General features: G+C 43.7%; 1 protein-coding gene across 3 annotated transcripts; it reads left to right on the plus strand.

Annotated features, from left to right (window-relative positions):
• Window positions 1–726: 726 nt before the first annotated feature.
• LOC119302067 lies at window positions 727–9,571 on the plus strand. Of its 3 annotated transcripts, XM_037579085.1 has the most exons (8): window positions 727–1,288; window positions 1,380–1,423; window positions 2,229–2,356; window positions 2,514–2,583; window positions 2,706–2,762; window positions 2,969–3,038; window positions 3,454–3,539; window positions 9,521–9,571. In XM_037579085.1, the coding sequence occupies exons 1-5, from the start codon at window positions 1,032–1,034 to the stop codon at window positions 2,717–2,719; spliced, it is 513 nt and encodes a 170-aa protein (XP_037434982.1). In that variant the 5' UTR covers window positions 727–1,031; the 3' UTR covers window positions 2,720–2,762; window positions 2,969–3,038; window positions 3,454–3,539; window positions 9,521–9,571. The 3 variants fall into 3 exon arrangements, with proteins under 3 accessions (XP_037434982.1, XP_037434981.1, XP_037434983.1); XM_037579084.1 differs by lacking the exon at window positions 9,521–9,571 and having other exon boundaries at window positions 3,454–4,261; XM_037579086.1 differs by lacking the exon at window positions 9,521–9,571 and having other exon boundaries at window positions 1,383–1,423; window positions 3,454–4,261.
• Window positions 9,572–15,150: the final 5,579 nt, after the last annotated feature.

Genomic DNA, 15,150 nt, shown 5'->3' on the forward strand with positions numbered 1-15,150 from the left:
TTGCTTTGATCTTTTTGGATGATGGGACTGGGCATCCCGGTTACCGGCCCTTTCTCGTGAATGAGGAGCGGAGTCCACTCCTTTTGAGAATAACCCACCTAGCAAGGAAGATATAGGCAGCCCTAGTTGAACACGAGCTGCTCGAGCATACAAAACAGAATTTCATTTGAAGATTTGGAGTTTGGCACATACAAATTTACTTGGAACGGCATGTAAATACTGCATATAGGAAGGTATGGTGGACTCATATGGAACAACTTTGGGGTTTATGGAGTTTGGATGCACAAGCAGTATTCCCGCTTAGTACATGTGAAGGCTAGCAAAAGACTGGGAAACGACCAACTGAGAGAGCGACAACGGTCATAAACATGCATTAAAATTAATTCACACCGAGTACAAGCATGAGTAGGATATAATCTACCATGAACATAAATATCATGAAGGCTATGTTGATTTGTTTCAACTACATGCATGAACATGTGCCAAGTCGAGTCACTCAATCTAACATATAAAGCCTCCTAGAGTGGTAGTCACAACGAAGGCCTCGAGCGCACGGTACCACGCGAGGGAAAAAAGACCACCACACCGTGCCCGCGCGTGGGGGTGCAGCGCACCACGCGAAGGAAAAAAACACCGTAGCACGCGAGGTAGAAAACGGCGCCCCAATCCACAGCCCCGCACCCCTCGCTCCTCCCTCCCTCCCTCCCTCCCTCGTCTCACCCACCGCCGCTCCCTAACCCTAGCCCCAATCCACAGCCCCGCGCCCCTCGCTCCTCCCTCCCTCGTCCTCACCCGCCGCCGCTCCCTCCAACCACCTCCTCCTCCTTCCGATGGGTCGCCGGATCCGTCGGCCACCCCATGGACTTCGCCTCGAACGTGGGCTGGGAGAGAGAGCGCGGGCGGGCGGTAGAGGAGGGTGGCGGGCGCCAACGTCGCAGTCAAGGGGGAGCAGGGCTGCCGGAGCTCGCACGGATGCGCAGTCGGAGGGACGACTGGAGGAGAGTAGGAGGTAGGTACGCTGGGACAGGGTGATGTCGCCAGCGACGGCAGGGCCAGTCGGCCGGAGCTGGATTGATCCGGAGGCGCTCAGCAAGAGAGGCGGACAGCGGACCGATGGAGAAGGGATCGGCATCGGGCAGCTCGAAGACCCAAAACGGCTGCCTCATCATCTACCTCACCGTCTCTCCTCCAGTACGCGGGTGCTCTGCTCGACCTCTTCCTCGTCATGGCTGCTCAACAAAATAAGCAGGAGCAGCCGGTGCAGCCGAGCGTCCGCCTTAGGCTTCAGGTACACAACAATTCTTCTCTTCTTCCTTTTTTTTACTCCCTTTCTTTCAGTACCCTGCTCCCCTTCCAATATTTGTTTGTGCGGCTGTCAGCAGGACATGGCGTTCAATGGTGGATGCAGGCGGCCTATGCCAAGGTGAGCTTCTCCCATCGTTTTTCCTTCTGCTCTTGATTTGATCTCTACCTTATGTGTCCTTCTACCCACCATTCCGCCTTCAACATCAATCTTAGGATATACTTCTTATGCTTGCCTGTGAGCTGTTTGATAAAATGCGCGTGTAGTGACCAAAATGCGAGGTTGTGTTTCCTGCTGTTGATTGATCGTTGCTTTGGTCGAGGTGGGTTATGCTTGCTTCTGCTCTTCATTGTATTTTTGTTCATGGCCTATGTTGGAGAGGTTATGCATGTTCCCTCAAAGAAGCCTTATGTCCAAGAATAAATTACTTACGTTTGAGTGCGAGTAATGACATAATTTGTAATTTTTCATTTCCCTTTTGCGTGTTCATTAGAGATTCCTATTCTGTTCCTTGGCTTACTAACCTTGGTAAGTTTAGAAATCGTATCTTATACAGATATACATCTCTTCTGCATGTCTCAAATGCTAGCTTGGTATGTTTTCAAACCCCCATGAACTATATCTATTATATTTCTACAATTTTAATGGCTTAGTTTCACGTGTTAGATCATTGTTTCCCAGTTTATACCAAGCTGATTACCGTAGACCATCTATTTGGTATGGTACCTACAGGTTTTCCTACTTGATTATATTCGATGTATAAGAGGAATTATTTAATAAGATCACAGACATCACGTTTGATAATTAGGCGCAGCTTACCAATTGACCGCTTGCTAAATCCATCAATGGCAGTTCTTTACCATTAGTTAAGAAGTGAATATATATTTGTTAAGTGTTGTTCGTGTTCATCTGCACCACACTGCAGCTGGTGCGGGCGGGCTGCTGTCGTTCATCTATCCCACGCTGCAGCTGCTGCGGCACGGCGTCCGGCTATTCGGCGACCAGGACCTGCAGAGCAAGGTTGGCCTGCTCATCGACTATGCTGGGGATCAGGTTAGCATTTTGCCATATCAGTGGCTCCTCTCCCCGTTGGCGCCAGCGCGCGGGTCGTGGGGCGTGAGGAGAGGGAGGGGCAGATGCATGAGAAGGAGGACGACCAGGCGGCGACGCGCCCGCCCAAGTGTAACTAATTCCTCTCTCTTCTTTGCAGGATCTAATCTCTCCCATGGCGGTCGGCGGCGCTCTGGCCGTGGAGGCCTGCTCCTCATGCTCCTCCTCTGGTATGCCTCTTCGCCCCTGCCTCTCCTTCTTTCTTTTTTCCTCTCGCTCTAGGGTTAGGATTCAATCCTCTTTAAGAGAAAAAACAACCCAAGTGTAACTGATTCCTCTCTCTTCTTTGCAGGATCTAATTCTTGATTCTTGCGTCGGTCTGAACTGTGCGATTTACGTTTCGTCAGAGGTGAGCCACTTTTTTCTCGCTTGCTTTCTACCTATTCGATGAAATGCGGTCGTGCTTAGAATCATTTTTCTATTTGGGGTTAAGATATGTCCTATTCCCTTCTGCTCGTGCTGTTGTATAAACTGTTTTTAGCATTCTTGGTAGAAGAGTTTCCTTGTGGGTAGAAAGCTTGGTTGTGTCCTAATTTATGAACTGTTTTCTTCTAGGTCTGTTCTTGGGATTCTGGTGCTGTTGATCTCGTCAAGGGCCTCATCTGCTTTCTTTCATCTTGTGAAGGTGATTATTATTAGTACTTTCCCTGCTAATTGTTTACTGTTTCAATACATTTTGTTCCTCTAACATAGTGTCTTTAGCGTTCTTGGTAGAACTGTTTTATTGTGCATGGAATGTTTTATCCTCTTACCTTATACTATTTATTTGTGTGCTCTTGGTAATTATTGTTTGAGTCCATTTTGTTTGTCTTCTATCGCTTATTTCCTTTCCAGCTGTATGATATGCACGTTTGTATGTTTTGTTTGTATGCTGCTTGCACCTTTTCCCTATGCTTTAATGCTCTTGTTTCTGCCTTCAATGCTGGCCTGAACTATTTGTGTGTCATCTGTTTGCTTTTCTCTTTCCATTTGGCATATGTGCTTGGTCTTGCTCTACGAGAGTGAGCTCTCATATTTTCCTGCATCTACATCTGTTGCAGGGTTTCTTTTCTACGGTTGGTGTCAGCAGTCAGCTCATCTCCTGGTTCATCGTCCATATTTGCACTCCTCTGATCAACTTGCTAAGGTTCCAACTTCCTCCTTTACTTATATTCTTTATACTTGTTGCAAATCAAGTAATTTAACCGGTTCTAACTGTGTGTGTAACGTGTGGTGTGACATTTTGCTTTTTTGTGTTCTTATTGGTGCTATTGCCTGCTGTTATTTCTGCTTACATATATTCTTTCCTGCTTCGTATTGTGCAATTACTTCGTTTACCTAGAATGTGTGCTCTGGTGTCCTTTGTTCTTCCAATTTTGGAACTGTGGCAGCACAATGTGCATTGCTTCCGCCTTTTTACTTGTGTGAGATCGACGGGAATGGTCATGTGCTTGCTGGTGTAGAGATTGATGTTCCTGGGGATGGCCTTATAGGTAATAAACCTATGTTTATTTTAGATTCAAATCACTTAGCTTTTTTTGAGCCATGGAACCTACAGTTTTACACTGCCACATTGAGACATGGAAATTCATGATGTACTTTGCGAGACCCCTGTCCGTTAGTGCCTCTTTGATCGGCTCTGCTATGGCATTGGATAAGCCTTTAGTACAGTGAGCTTTGGTAGAAAATGGTTCTGCCATTCTTGAACAGCACCTGTACTAAAACTGAATAATTAAATGCAACCAACATAGACTTTCCTGCTATCTATGATTACTCAACAAGTTCTTGAGTATTAGCAGTTGAGTTGTCAATTCAACCACACCTGGATAACTTAGTATCTGCAGCAAAGTATTTAGTAGCAAAGTAATATGATAATATAGGTAACGGTAGCAAAAGTAATATTTTTGGCTTTCGTAGTGATTATAACAATAGCAACGGAAAAGTAAATAAGCGAGGAACAATATGTGAAAAGCTTGTAGGCAATGGACCAGTGATGGATAATTATGCCGGATGCGGTTCCTCATGTAATAGCTATAACATAGGGTGACACAGAACTAGCTCCAGTTCATCAATGTAATGTAGGCATGTATTCCGTAAATAGTCATACGTGCTTATGGAAAAGAACTTGCATGACATCTTTCGTCCTACCCTCCCGTGGCAGCGGGGTCCTAGCGGAAACTAAGGGATATTAAGGCCTCCTTTTAATAGAGAACCGGAACGAAGCATTAGCACATAGTGAATACATGAACTCCTCAAACTACGGTCATCACCGAGAAGTATCCCGATTATTGTCACTTCGGGGTTGTCGGATCATAACACATAATAGGTGACTATAGACTTGCAAGATAGGATCAAGAACACACATATATTCATGAAAACATAATAGGTTCAGATCTGAAATCATGGCACTCGGGCCCAAGTGGCAAGCATTAAGCATAGCAAAGTCATAGCAACATCAATCTCAGAACATAGTGGATACTAGGGATCAAACCCTAACAAAACTAACTTGATTACATGGTAAATCTCATCCAACCCATCATCGTCCAGCAAGCCTACGATGGAATTACTCACGCACGGCGGTGAGCATCATGAAATTGGTGATGGAGGATGGTTGATGATGACGACGGCGACGAATCCCCCTCTCCTGAGCCCCGAACGGACTCCAGATCAGCCCTCCCGAGAGAGATTAGGGCTTGGCGGCGGCTCTGTATCGTAAAACGCGATGAAACTTTCTCTCTGATTTTTTTCTCCCCGAACGTGAATATATGGAGTTGGAGTTGAGGTCGGTGGAGGTCCAGGGGGCCCACGAGACAGGGGGCGCGCCCAGGGGGAGGGGGCGCGCCCCCACCCTCATGGACAGGGTGTGGACCCCCTGGTCTTGATTCTTTCGCCAGTATTTTTTATATTTTCCAAAAAGTGCCGCCGTGGATTTTCAGGACATTCCGAGAACTTTTGCTTTCTACACATAAAACAACATCATGGCAGTTCTGCTGAAAACAGCATTAGTCCGGGTTAGTTTCATTCAAATCATGCAAGTTAGAGTCCAAAACAAGGGCAAAAGTGTTTCGAAAAGTAGATACGTTGGAGACGTATCAATGGCTATCCGAGTCGCTCCTGCTTGAGCGCCACCGAGTCGCCACGACCCGCCGGCGCCCCGCCTCCACTGCATCTATGCTGGGACGCTGTCTCCATCACGCCTAAGCCGCCACCATCTGCAAAGGGCCGCGATGGACCGTCTTCGAGTCCGCCCTTCAACAGCTGCGGCGACCATTCCCCTGCTTCTCTGCATGGGCTCGTGATGCGCCGAGCCATCGTGCATGCTTTCGAGACTCCTCCGCCATCTTTACGACCTCAAGCAGCCGCAACTGCCAAGTCGCCATCACCAAGCCACCTCAGGTTTCCTCCTGAATCGCCGTCGTGACTCGCCATCACCACGCCTCACCTCACTTCTGCTGGACCTGAGAGCCGTCGGCATTGTTGCCATGAGCCGCCGGGTGTTTTCCCCTCGCCTTGGCGACTCGCCGTGACCAATGCGACCCCACGGGCCGCCCCGTCGTGGGTGACCTCGAGCCGTCACTGATGCTGTTCTGCCATGACTCTGCCTTGCAGATGCCTCTTCGTGGTTTCACCCCCGTGGCCTCCCCCTCGACGGCGTTGCTGTGAGCCGCTCGGGTTGTGTCGCCCCGATTCTTCGCCCGCGTGTCAAGGTCACCATGGCCGTGAGTCGCCACTGGCCAGAGCCGCCGCCGCTTTGCCCCACCAAATCGCCCCCATCCCCAGTTGTCACCGTGGCTCGCTGTTTCCGCTTCATCTTGTCTCGCCCGCGCAACTCGCACTGCGATAAAGCCGTGTCTTCCACCTTTTAAAGCCACCTCACTTCGCATGAGCCGCCCCGTTGAGTCCCCTGCGCCGTGAGTTGCCACGGCCTCATGTTGTTTCCTCAAATCGCCGTGCCGGTTCACCCCACTGTCGCGCTCCCGCACCATGTTGCTTTACTTCTGTTGGTTGAAGAAAAAAAAGATAAAAGGAGGCCAGTTGAGAGACAAGAAAGTTAAAATGGTCAAAGTGCTTAAAAAACGGAGAGCCGGATTAATCAAACACGACCTGGAGAGCATGTTCTGAGCCGCCACCTCCGCCACGGCCTTGAGAGTTTGGCTCAATAACCGCTGGAGTTATCGGAGGTGATGCGCTGATGCTATATACGACTCATTTGTCATCCGAACAAATCAGGTGATATACATCTAAGTTTTTTTAGCATATATTGTTTTTGTCAAAGAACAATTTATCTTTGCCTCGGTCTGCAATGTTGTTTACGCAGGACAATTGTTCACTGCAAGAGTGATGATCATATCATCGATGTATAGCTCGCGCCACCATTATCATGTGCTAGCATCTGACCATGCCATGATGCGGTTGACTCACTCATTCGCGCGGCTTACCGCACCTGCAATTGCCTCGCCCGACCGCGCTGGCTTACAACGCCGCGGCCGGTTCATCTGTTCGTGCCCGCGGCCGACTCGGCCGTGATTGATTTTAGCTTCACCGTGGTGATCATCAATTCCACGGTGGATAAATGCTGGCCTGACGTATCAGGTGAAATCCATCTAGTATATTTTTATATTATATATTGCTTTCTTTAAAATAGAAATTACTCTGGCTTGCAAGTTCCTCAATGCAGGACAAGTTGTTTACAACAAAATGGAAATCTGTCTCTCACTGAAGCTCTCAAATATCCGGTTTAAAATCCGGCTCAAGGGAAATCTGTCTCTCACTGAAGATCTCAAATATCTGGTTTAATATCTGACTCAAGAAAAATTTGTCTCTCACAAAGTTTTGAAGCTCTCAATATCCGGTTTAAAATTCTGGCTCAAGAAGAATTTATCTCTCGCAAAGCTCGAGTTCTCAGAAAAAATTGTAGGGACCAAAGAGAGTCTGTTGCAAAGCACAACTCAAACATAGGTACCCTACCTCAATGATCACTTGGGGGCTTGATCGTATTCGAATCATAGCCGTTAACCCTTTTGGTCCGTCTTCCTGGTCGTATTCGAATCATAGCCATTAAACACTTTGATCACTTGGGGGCTTAATCGTATTCGAATCATAGCCATTAACCCTTTTGGTCCGGCTTCCTGGTCATATTTAAACCATAGCCATTAAACACTTTGATCATTTGGGGGCTTGGTCGTATTTGAATCATAGCTATTAACCCTTTGGTCCGGCTTCCTGGTCGTATTCGAACCATAGCCGTTAAAACACTTTGATCACTAGGGGGCTTGATCGTATTCGAATCATAGCCGTTAACCCTCTTGGTCCGGCTTCTTGGTCGTATTCGAACCATAGTCGTTAAACATCACAAACCACTTGGGGGCTTGGTCGTATTCGAATCATAGCCATTAACCCTTTTGGTCCGGCTTCCTGATTGTATTCGAATCATAGCCATTAACCATTATGGTCACTGGGGGGCTTCCTGATCATATTCGAATCATAGCTGTCAGTACCCCTTTGATCGGCGCAATGCCAAAAACCATTTGGGGGCTTCCTGATCATATTCGAATCATAGCTATTAACCCTTTTGGTCCGGCTTCCTGCTCGTATTTGAAGCATAGCCTCGTTTTTTTCTCTTTTTGGCTTGATTTTTTTGAACAGTTTTTCGGTTCTTTTTTATACTATCTTGCCTTATGGTTTAAAGTGATTCAGGCCATGTAGCCTCAGTTCTCACAGCTCATATTTGAAGCATACCCGTGGTTTCTGTTAACCCGGCCTGGCTTTGGATGATAAGTCACCACTATATGATGATATTAAATACTTGGAAGCATTGTCTTCTAAGTTTTGGGGTTATCACCCTTACTGCATTGATATGGTCTTGAAAGTCGCTTCGGTGCAATGGCTATTATTTTATCAATGGACATGATTTATTTTACAATGGAGGGAATAGTCCCGAGTCACTGCGGGCTTACGACCCAGCACTTGGGGGCTACATTATTCAATTTGAGATTACGTCAAATATGCAAGTCCCATGTCACTACCAGCATGCACCATGATACTTGGGGGCTAATGCAAAGTCATTTTTCGCTCAACTTATTGAAGACCCGACTCATCACATTGTAATGAGCCAGCCCTTGGAGGCTACCAATTGCTCCTGTTAAATATTCAGGGTACACAAGCCTTAATCCATTATATTGAAAGATCCACCACTTAGTTGGTAGAGTACAAAGCTCTTAACCTTGTGGACGTGGGTTCAAGCCTCATGGCGGAGATTACATCATATGATGTTATTATCAATGAATTATATACAAAGTCCCAGCTCAGCATTATCCTACTGAGCCGGTCCTTGGGGGCTACACGTTGTTGTTCAAGTCTACATGATTATATCTACAAAGTCCTTGCTCATTATTGCATAATGACCTGGCCCTTGGGGGCTACACTGGCTGAAGTTTTTATGAGCATAAGGCAATTACAAGTCCCAGGTTGCTGCAAGCATGACAACCCGGCACTTGGGGGCTACATATGTGGCATATTCAGTTTTGACTAGTGACTGAGATGAATAACTTGGATTTCTTCAAGGTTGCAACTTCTATATTGAAGCAAGTCTTAAGCTGTTACTACGCTACCTTCTTAAGACTTGCGGGCTACAAGTGATATGCATATAAGGGAGGTACATTTTCAAGTTTGATGTTAGCAACAATTATGACCCTGTGCTATTAATATTTACAAACCGAATATTTTGGCAATGATAAACCAGCAAGTTCTACATCTTCAAGCTGGCTGAAAATCAGATGAGTATTTCATGACCAATGTTTTTTCTGTGAGAAACCAATGTCAGCAAATTGATTATGAAGCTGGCCTATTGACCCGGATTTTCTAGAAGAAGGAAATACCAAGGAGTAAAGGATGATCAGGTGCCGGCTTACAAGAGTTCTTAACCCGGAGCATAATCTGTCAAAATTGTTCTTGTGTTCATTTTACAGGATCAGTTTAACATGGATGAATCCAAATTAAACTGGGGGCTAATGTCGGGGATTGATACATCCATTTTGCATCATGCTTTTATATCAATATTTATTGCATTATGGGCTGTTATACACATTATATCTCAATACTTATGGCTATTCTCTCTTATTTTACAAGGTTTACCATGAAGAGGGGGAATGCCGGCAGCTGGAATTCTGGCTGGAAAAGGAGCAAACATTGGAAACCTATTCTGCACACCTCCAAAAGTCCTGAAACTCCACAAAACATCTTTTTGGAATTAATAAGAATTTTTAGCGAAAGAAATACACCAGGGGGCCCACACCCTGTCCAGGAGAGTGGAGGGCGCCCCCCCTACAGGGCGCGCCCCCTATCTCCTGGGTCCCCTGGTGGGCCTCCGGTGTCCATCTTCTGCTATATTAGAGCTTTTACCCTGAAAAAAATCGTGGGCAAGCTTACGTGACGAAACTCTGCCGCCACAAGGCGGAACCTTGGCGGAACCAATCTAGGGCTCTGGCGGAGCTGTTCTGCCGGGGACAGTTCTCTCCGGGAGGGGGAAATCATCACCAACATTATCACCAACGATCCTCTCATCGTGAGGGGGTCAATATCCATCAACATCTTCACTAGCACCATCTCCTCTCAAAACCCTAGTTCATCTCTTGTATCCAATCTTGTATCAAAACCACAAATTGGTACCTGTGGGTTGCTAGTAGTGTTGATTACTCCTTGTAGTTGATGCTAATTGGTTTACTTGGTGGAAGATCATATGTTCAGATCCTTTATGCATCTTATTACTCCTCTGATTATGAACATGAATATGCTTTGTTAGTAGTTACGTTTGTTCCTGAGGACATAGGTGAAGTCTTGCTATTAGTAGTCATGTGAATTTGGTATTCGTTCGATATTTTGATGAGATGTATGTTGTCTTTTCCTCTAGTGGTGTTATGTGAACGTAGACTACATGACACTTCACCATTATTTGGGCCTAGAGGAAGGCATGGGGAAGTATAAGTAGATGATGGGTTGCTAGAGTGACAGAAGCTTAAACCCTAGTTTATGTGTTGCTTCGTTAGGGGCTGATATGGATCCATTTGTTTAATGTTGTGGTTAGGTTTACCTTAATACTTCTTTTGTAGTTGTTGACGCTTGCAATAGGGGTTAATCATAAGTGGGATGCTTGTCCAAGTAAGGGCAGTACCCAAGTACCGGTCCACCCACATATCAAATTATCAAAGTACCGAACGTGAATCATATGAACGTGATGAAAACTAGCTTGACGATAATTCCCATGTGTCCTCGGGAGCTCCTTTCTCATTATTAGAAATTGTCCAGGCTTATCCTTTGCTACATAAAGGATTGGGCCACCTTGCCGCACTTTATTTACTTTATTTATTTGTTACTCGTTACTATTCATCTTATCACAAAACTATCTATCACCTACAATTTCAGTGCTTGCAGAGAAAACTTTACCAAAAACCACTTATCATTTCCTTCTGATCCTCGTTGGGTTCGACACTCTTACTTATCGAAAGGACTACGATTGATCCCCTACACTTGTGGGTCATCAAGACTCTTTTCTGGCGCTGTTGCCGGGGAGTGTAGCGCTTTTGGTGAGTGGAACTTGGTAAGGAAACATTTATATAGTGTGCTGAAATTTTCTGTTACTTGTCACTATGGAAACTAATCCTTTGAGGGGCTTGTTTGGGGTATCTTCACCCCAACCAGAAGAGCAAAGAGTTTCTCCTCAACCTACTGAACTTTATGGAAATATTTACTTTGAGATTCCTTCGGGTATGATAGAGAAACTGCTAGCTAATCCATTTGCAGGAGATGGAACATTGCATCCTGATTTACACCTTATCTTTGTGGATGAAGTTTGTGGATTATTTAAGCTTGTAGGTATTCCCGATGATGTTGTCAAAAGTAAGGTCTTCCCTTCATATTTGAAGGGAGATGCATTAACATGGTATAGGCTATGTGATGATACGAGATCTTGGAATTATAAGCGATTGAAGTTGGAATTTCACCAGAAGTTGTATCCTATGCATCTTGTTCATCGTGATCGTAATTACATATATAATTTCTGGCCTCATGAAGGAGAAAGCATAGCTCAAGCTTGGGGGAGGCTTAAGTCAATGTTATATTCATGCCCCAATCATGAGCTCTCTCGGGAAATGATTATTCAAAACTTTTATGCTCGGCTTTCTCTTGATAATCGCAACCTACTCGATACTTCCTGTGCTGGCTCTTATATGCTGAAGACTATTGATTTCAAATGGGACTTATTGGAAAGAATTAAATGCAACTCTGAAGATTGGGGTTCCGACGATGGTAAGGAGTCAGGTATGACACCTAAGTTCGATTGTGTTAAATCTTTTATGGATACCGATGCTTTCCGTGGATTTAGCGCTAAGTATGGACTTGACTCTGAGATAGTAGCTTCTTTCTGTGAATCTTTTGCTACTCACATTGATCTCCCTAAAGAGAAGTGGCTTAAATATAATCCTCCTGTTGAAATGAAAGTAGTTGCACCTATTACAGTCGAAGAAAAGACTATTACCTATAGTGATCCTATTGTTCCTACTACTTATGTTGAAAAACCTCCTTTTCCTGTTAGGATAAAGGATCATGTTAAAGCTTCGACTATTATTCGTAAGAGTAATACTAGGACTTATACACCTCCTGAGCAAATTAATGTTGAACCTAGTTTTGCTATGGTTAAAGATCTCTTGGATGATGATTTAGATGGGCATGTTATTTATTTCTATGGTGAGATTGCTAATATTGCTAGGCCAGATACTAAGACACGTAGACCTGTCGTAGGCATGCCTGTTATTTCTGTTAAAATAGGAGATCATTGTTATCATGGCTTATGTGATATGGGTGCTAGTGCTAGTGCAATACCTTATACCTTATACCAAGAAATTATGCATGACATTGCACCCATTGAATTAGAAGGCATTGATGTTACTATTAAGCTTGCTAATAGGGATACCATTAAACCCTTTGGGATTGTTAGGGATGTTGAATTTTTGTGTGGGTAGGTTAAATACCCTGCTGATTTTCTTGTTCTTGGTTCCCCACAAGATGATTTTTGTCCCATTATTTTTGCTAGACCCTTCTTGAATACATCTAGTGCTAAGATTAATTGTGAAAAGAATACTGTCACTGTTGGCATAGATGGTATGTCTCATGAGTTTAATTTTGCTAAGTTTAGTAGACAACCTCGTGATAGGGAACCACCTAGTAAGGATGAAATTATTGGTCTTCCCTCCATTGCTGTTCCTCCAACTGATCCGTTGGAACAATATTTGCTAGACCATGAAAACGATATGTTTATGAAGGAAAGAGAGGAAATAGATGAACTGTTCCTTAAACAGGAACCTATGCTGAAACATAACCTTCCCGTTTAAATTCTTGGGGATCCCCCTCCACCCAAGGGTGATCCCGTGTTTGAACTTAAACCATTACCTGATAATCTTAAGTATGCTTATCTTGATGAAAAGGAAATATATCCTATTATTATTAGTGCTAACCTTTCAGAGAAAGAAGAAGAAAGATTATTGAAAACTCTGAAGAAGCACCGAGCAGCTATTGGATACACTTCGGATGATCTTAAGGGCATTAATCCCACATTATGCCAACACAAAATTACAGTGGAGAAAGATGCTAAACCAGTTAGAGATCCTCAAAGACTATTAAATCCCAAGATGAAGGAAGTGGTAAGAAAGGAGATATTAAAGCTCCTTGAGGCAGGTATTATTTATCCCGTTGCTGATAGTGAATGGGTAAGTCCTGTCCATTGTGTTCCTAAAAAGGGAGGTATTACCATTGTTCCTAATGATAAAGATGAATTGATCCCGCAGAGAATTATTACAGGTTATAGGATGGTAATTGATTTCGTAAGTTAAATAAAGCTACTAAGAAAGATCATTACCCTTTACCTTTTATTGATCAAATGCTAGAAAGACTATCCAAACACACACATTTCTGCTTTCTAGATGGTTATTCTGGTTTCTCTCAGATACCTGTGTCAGCGAAGGATCAATCTAAAACTACTTTTACTTGCCCTTTTGGTACTTTTGCTTATAGACGTATGCCTTTTGGTTTATGTAAGGCACCTACTACCTTTCAGAGATGCATGATGGCTATATTCTCTGATTTTTGTGAAAAGATTTGTGAGGTATTCATGGATATGATTTCTCCATTTATTGATCCTCTTTTGATGATTGTTTGAGCAACCTTGATCGAGTTTTGCAGAGATGCGAAGACACTAGTCTCGTCCTGAATTGGGGAAAGTGTCACCTTATGGTTAATGAAGGCATTGTCTCGGGGCACAAGATCTCTGAGAGAGGTATTGAAGTTGATAAAGCCAAAGTTGATGCTATTGAAAAGATGCCATGTCCCAAGGACATAAAAGGTATAAGAAGTTTCCTTGGTCATGCCGGTTTTTATAGGAGGTTCATTAAGGACTTTTCTAAAATCTCTAGGCCTCGGACTAACTTATTGCAAAAAGATATTCCTTTTGTCTTTGATGATGATTGTGTAGAAGCATTTGAAATATTTAAGAAAGCTTTGATCACTGCACCTATTGTCCAGCCTCCTGATTGGAATTTACCTTTTGAAATTATGTGCGATGCTAGTGATTATGTTGTAGGTGCTGTTGTAGGGCAAAGAGTTGATAAGAAATTGAATGTTATCCAGTATGCTAGTAAGACTCTTGATACTGCCCAGAGAAATTATGCTACTACTGAAAAAGAATTCTTAGCAGTTGTGTTTGCATGTGATAAGTTCAGACCTTATATCGTTGATTCTAAAGTTACTATTCACACTGATCATGCTGCTATTAAATATCTTATGGAAAATAAAGATGCTAAGCCTAGACTCAATAAATGGGTTCTCTTGCTCCAAGAATTTGATTTGCATATTATTGATAGAAAGGGAGCCGAGAACCCCGTTGCAGATAACTTGTCTAGGTTAGAGAATGTTCTTGATGACCCACTGCATATTAATGATAGCTTTCCCGATGAACAATTAGCGGTCGTCAATGCTTCTTGTACTGCTCCTTGGTATGCTGATTATGCTAATTACATTGTTGCTAAATTTATACCGCCTAGTTACACATACCAGCAAAAGAAAAAGTTCTTTTATGATTTAAGACATTACTTCTGGGATGATCCACACCTTTATAAAGAAGGAGTAGATGGTGTTATTAGACGTTGTGTGCCTGAGCATGAAAATGAACAGATTCTACGTAAGTGTCACTCTGAATCTTATGGAGGACATCACGCTGGAGATAGAATTGCACACAAGGTACTACAATCTGGTTTTTATTGGCCTACTCTCTTCAAAGATGCTCGTAAGTTTGTCTTATCTTGTGATGAATGCCAAAGAGTAGGTAACATTAGTAGACATCAAGAAATGCCTATGAATTATTCTCTTGTTATTGAACCATTTGATGTTTGGGGCTTTGATTATATGGGACCTTTTCCTGCCTCTAATGGTTATACACATATTTTAGTTGCTGTTGATTACATTACTAAGTGGGTAGAAGCTATTCCAACTAGTAGTGCTGATCATAACACTTCTATTAAAATTCTTAAAGAAGTTATTTTTCCGAGGTTTGGAGTCCCTAGATATCTTATGACTGATGGTGGTTCACATTTTATTCATGGTGCTTTCCATAAGATGCTTGCTAAGTACGATGTCAATCATAGAATCGCATCTCCTTATTGTTGGGGAACGTAGCAGAAATTCAAAATTTTCCTACGTGTCACCAAGATCTA

Source organism: Triticum dicoccoides, chromosome 5A, assembly GCF_002162155.2.
Source record: "Triticum dicoccoides isolate Atlit2015 ecotype Zavitan chromosome 5A, WEW_v2.0, whole genome shotgun sequence".
Classification (NCBI taxonomy): Eukaryota; Viridiplantae; Streptophyta; class Magnoliopsida; order Poales; family Poaceae; genus Triticum; species Triticum dicoccoides.

Coding starts and splice junctions, on each gene's coding strand:
- LOC119302067 (XM_037579085.1), top strand. CDS start 1,032: ATGTCGCCAGCGACGGCAGGGCCAGTCGGCCGGAGCTGGATTGATCCG. Junction 1,289..1,379: donor GCGTCCGCCTTAGGCTTCAG/GTACACAACAAT, acceptor TGCGGCTGTCAG/CAGGACATGGCGTTCAATGG. Junction 2,357..2,513: donor TCGACTATGCTGGGGATCAG/GTTAGCATTTTG, acceptor TCTTCTTTGCAG/GATCTAATCTCTCCCATGGC.